Here is a 3,881-nt window from a genome sequence, read left to right on the forward strand (position 1 = left end):
TTATATTGAGGGACAAAGCAGTTTCATAGTTATCAACCTCCTGACTGTCTCTTTCACATCTTTATTCCTAAGGCTATAGATAAGAGGGTTCAGCATAGGAATCATGACGGTAAAAAACACAGTGGCTACTTTGACGAGGAGCCACGAGCTTTTGGAGTTGGGTACACAGTAAAGGAGCAGGACAGTCCCATGGAAAATGGTGATGGCGGTCAGGTGGGAGGCACAGGTGGAGAAGGCTTTTTGGAGTCCACCAGCTGAAGGCATCTTGATGATTGTGACAACTATGAAAGCATAGCAGGTGAGGATAATCAGGAGGCTACACACCTCATTGAGTGTAGAAATGATGAAACATGTCAGTTGACTGAAATGGGTGTCAGAACAGGAAGTAGAGATGATGGCAGAATACTCACAGCCAAAGTGATGTATGACATTAGAATCACAGAAGGACAGCTCCAAAAGAGACCATGTGATTGTCAAGGAACACATTCCACCCCACATGTAAGTCCCAGCGACCAGGAGGCTGCAGAGCTTAGGAGACACAGCAACTGTGTAGAGCAGGGGGTTACAAACAGCCACAAACCGGTCATAGGCCATCACTGCTAGCATGGACATCTCCGTAATCACAAATGCACAGCCAAAGAAAAACTGTGCCATGCACCCTTTGAAAGAGATAACTCTGTCTTCCACAACCAAGATACCTAGGAGTTTGGGTGTAAATACACTGGAAGAGCTAATATCCAAAACGGATAGATGGCTGAGAAAAAAATACATGGGTGTGTGGAGTTTGGGACTGGTCCTTATGACCACAATTATGCCAAGGTTCCCCATCAGAGTGATTGTGTAAATGGTCAAGAACACCAAGAAAAGGGGTGCCTGGAGGCGTGGGTATTCTGAGAAGCCCAAGAGGATGAACATGCTCACAGAGCTCTGATTTCCTTCATTCCGTACCATGGCTCTTGATTTAAAAAATAAAAATAAATAAGAATTAAAATTGAGCAGTGGAACATGAGAAGGTGGAGTGAAAGAAACTGAAGATAGCTCAACCTAAGCTAGGGAAGGCAGTGTGATCAGTGTGTACCCAGGAATGTTCTGAAGTGTCAGATTGAAGTCTGTACAACTTTAGTGAATTTGATTATGGGAAATTAGCTTTATCCTTTAGAACTTTAGTTTCTTTACCTGGAAAATAAGAAAGAATAGTATTCATCAATAGTAGTATTATACATAAATGATTCCTAAATGAATGTGATGCTTAGAGCATTAAATTACCCAAGATAGAATATAATTCTATGAAAACGCAGGCTACATAGAAGGAAATCAGAAAAAATGAAAAAAAAAAAAAAGAACTAAACAAATTACTGGTTGGATAATGGCAGTCACATGATAACAGTAGAATTAACCTGGGAAAGATTAAACACTTTTAATACATAAAAAAATATATAATAGTAAATTTCTGCACATGCACGATGGTCCTGGGACTAATAAAAGTAGAATTTAGCCTGTATATTGCTGTTTTCAGCTCCCATAGGTTTCCTCTGCCAAAAACCTTCTGGATTCTATATCCCTCAGATCAGGGTGAAAGGATGATCCTAGGTTGAATCAACTAACCAACGCCAGATATCCTTGGTGTATTTTTATAATGGATTCCTTGCTAACACTAATATGCTACATGCACGTTGAGTATCAAAATTGAAATTTTGGTTTAAATATTTCCAGTCCTTTCATCAAAAAGCTGATGATTCCTGCAAAATATAGTTAATAAAGATAGCAAGAAATATCACCTGTCCTTTTTGCAACAGTCATGAAATTGCAGAAGGAGAATGAACACACCCTTGAGTAATAGATAGACCTAGAAATTATACTTCATGATGGTATTTTAATTTGTTTTATATCTAACCACCTAACCCTGGGGACTCAAACCCTGAAGAATTCTTACAGAGTTTATTGTCATGAGCTACAAACAGAATAACTAAAGGAAACTTCCTCTTCTGTAATTTACAGTATGATTGCTTTTGTCATTGATCTATTGCTGATGTTCTTAAAATGATTCACCTCTATACAGAGGCTGTGTTCATGCATGCTAAGCCGCTTCAGTTGTGTTGGGCTCTTTGCAATTCCATGGACTGCAGCCTGCCAGGCTCCTCTGGCCATGGGATTCTCCAGTCAATAATACTGGGGCGGGCTGCCATGCCCTCCTCCAGGGGATCTTCCTGACCCAGGAATTAAACCCCTCTTCAAGGCTACCCACTCCAGTATTCTGGCCTGGAGAATTCCATGGACTGTATAATTCATGAGGTCACAAAGAGTCAGACACAACTGAGTGCCTTTCACTTCACGTATGTCTTTTATGTCTCCTGCATTGATAGGAGAGTTCTTTGCCACTAGCGCCACTTGGGAAGACCATACAGAGCCTATACTTCTTAAAATGATGAAAAATTATATTAACATATTTTCAAATGACCCTAACCTAAATTATGGCTGATAAGATATGCTTTTTAGTCTTATGTCTCTCTACATATATTGATATGAAAACACAGTTAACAATACACTATACAAAACGCACATTATACTATACATATTTTTGCATTTAGCCAGGTAGGCTTATTATTTGTCATGCCCTGAATACGAGTGCCATCAGCTAAGGGTTGGTAGAGTGGAGATTTATTAGGTGTCATGATACTGACTTAGACTGCATGGAGGCCCAACCAGTCAATCCTAAAGAAAATCAGTCCTGAATTTTCATTGGAAGGACTGATGCTGAAGCTGAAACTCCAATGTTTTGGCCACCTGATGCAAAGACCTGACTCATTTGAAAAGACCCTGGTGCTGGAAAAGATTGAAGGCAGGAGGAGAAGGGGACCGCAGAGGGTGAGATGGTTGGGCGGCATCACCGACTCAATGGTCATGAGTTTGAGTAAACTCCGGGAGTTGGTGATGGACAGGGAGGCCTGGCATGCTGCAGTCCATGGGGTCGCAGAGAGTTGGACACGACTGAGTGACTGAACTGACTGACTGACTGATGATCCCGCTGATAGATCCAGCGATAATTTTGTACTAGAGTCATAGAGGTGAGAGCACTAATATTTTAAACTCATCCATGTGATCCCTGCACCTACTCCTTTATGTCACATACCAAGAAGACCGTGTAATTGGCCCATTAAGATGTTACTACATAGCTTCTTTGGAAGAGGAAATTGCAACCACTCCATTATTCTTGCCTGGAAAATTCCATGGACAGTGGAGGCTGGCGGGCTACAGTCCAGAGGGTCTCAAAATGTCAGACACAACTGAACATACACACACTTTCACACGTACATACACACGCAGTTTCCTGTGTAGGAAATCTTGATATACACATATGTGGGGCATTAGAAAAAAAATTACACAAGTTATTCAAAGTGATTGACAATTCTAGGGCAGCTAAGTTTGGAAGATTTAGCCAAGAATTTCACATTTACAAGTATAAGCTATTTTTAATATGTGATGGCTAAGAAATAAAGAAAATGTCTGCTTACTTGTTTGAGCATCTATTGTCAGCCACATCAAAGCAGTTGGCCTGATATTTCAACTGAAGGTAGGTCAGGCCAGGGATTGAATCACCAAATATACTTGTAATTCCAACCAAAGGAACCTTTTAAAAGAGAATCTCTTGAAATAGAAGGTTTTTGGTTTTTTACTTTTTTGCTATTTTATAGATTACTTAGTATGCTTTGTATTAGTAAGTCAAATATAAGTGATAAAAATAGCTGAAGTCCATGTAGACCAAAGATAATTAGTACAACAAGTTCTACTTTTAATTTTATTAATTCTATAAAGTATTACTCTGATTCTAAATTCCTGTCTTCCAAATTTTGTTCAGAATTGAATGCTGCTGCTAAGTCACT

General features: G+C 39.7%; 1 protein-coding gene across 1 annotated transcript; it reads right to left on the minus strand.

The window, feature by feature from the left end:
• LOC104983492 (olfactory receptor 5D18-like) lies at positions 1 to 951 on the minus strand. The gene has a single exon (XM_010832924.1). The coding sequence runs from the start codon at positions 949 to 951 to the stop codon at positions 1 to 3; it is 951 nt and encodes a 316-aa protein (XP_010831226.1).
• Positions 952 to 3,881: the final 2,930 nt, after the last annotated feature.

This window comes from Bison bison, unplaced genomic scaffold (assembly GCF_000754665.1).
Source record: "Bison bison bison isolate TAMUID 2011002044 unplaced genomic scaffold, Bison_UMD1.0 scf7180017862870, whole genome shotgun sequence".
NCBI lineage: Eukaryota > Metazoa > Chordata > Mammalia > Artiodactyla > Bovidae > Bison > Bison bison.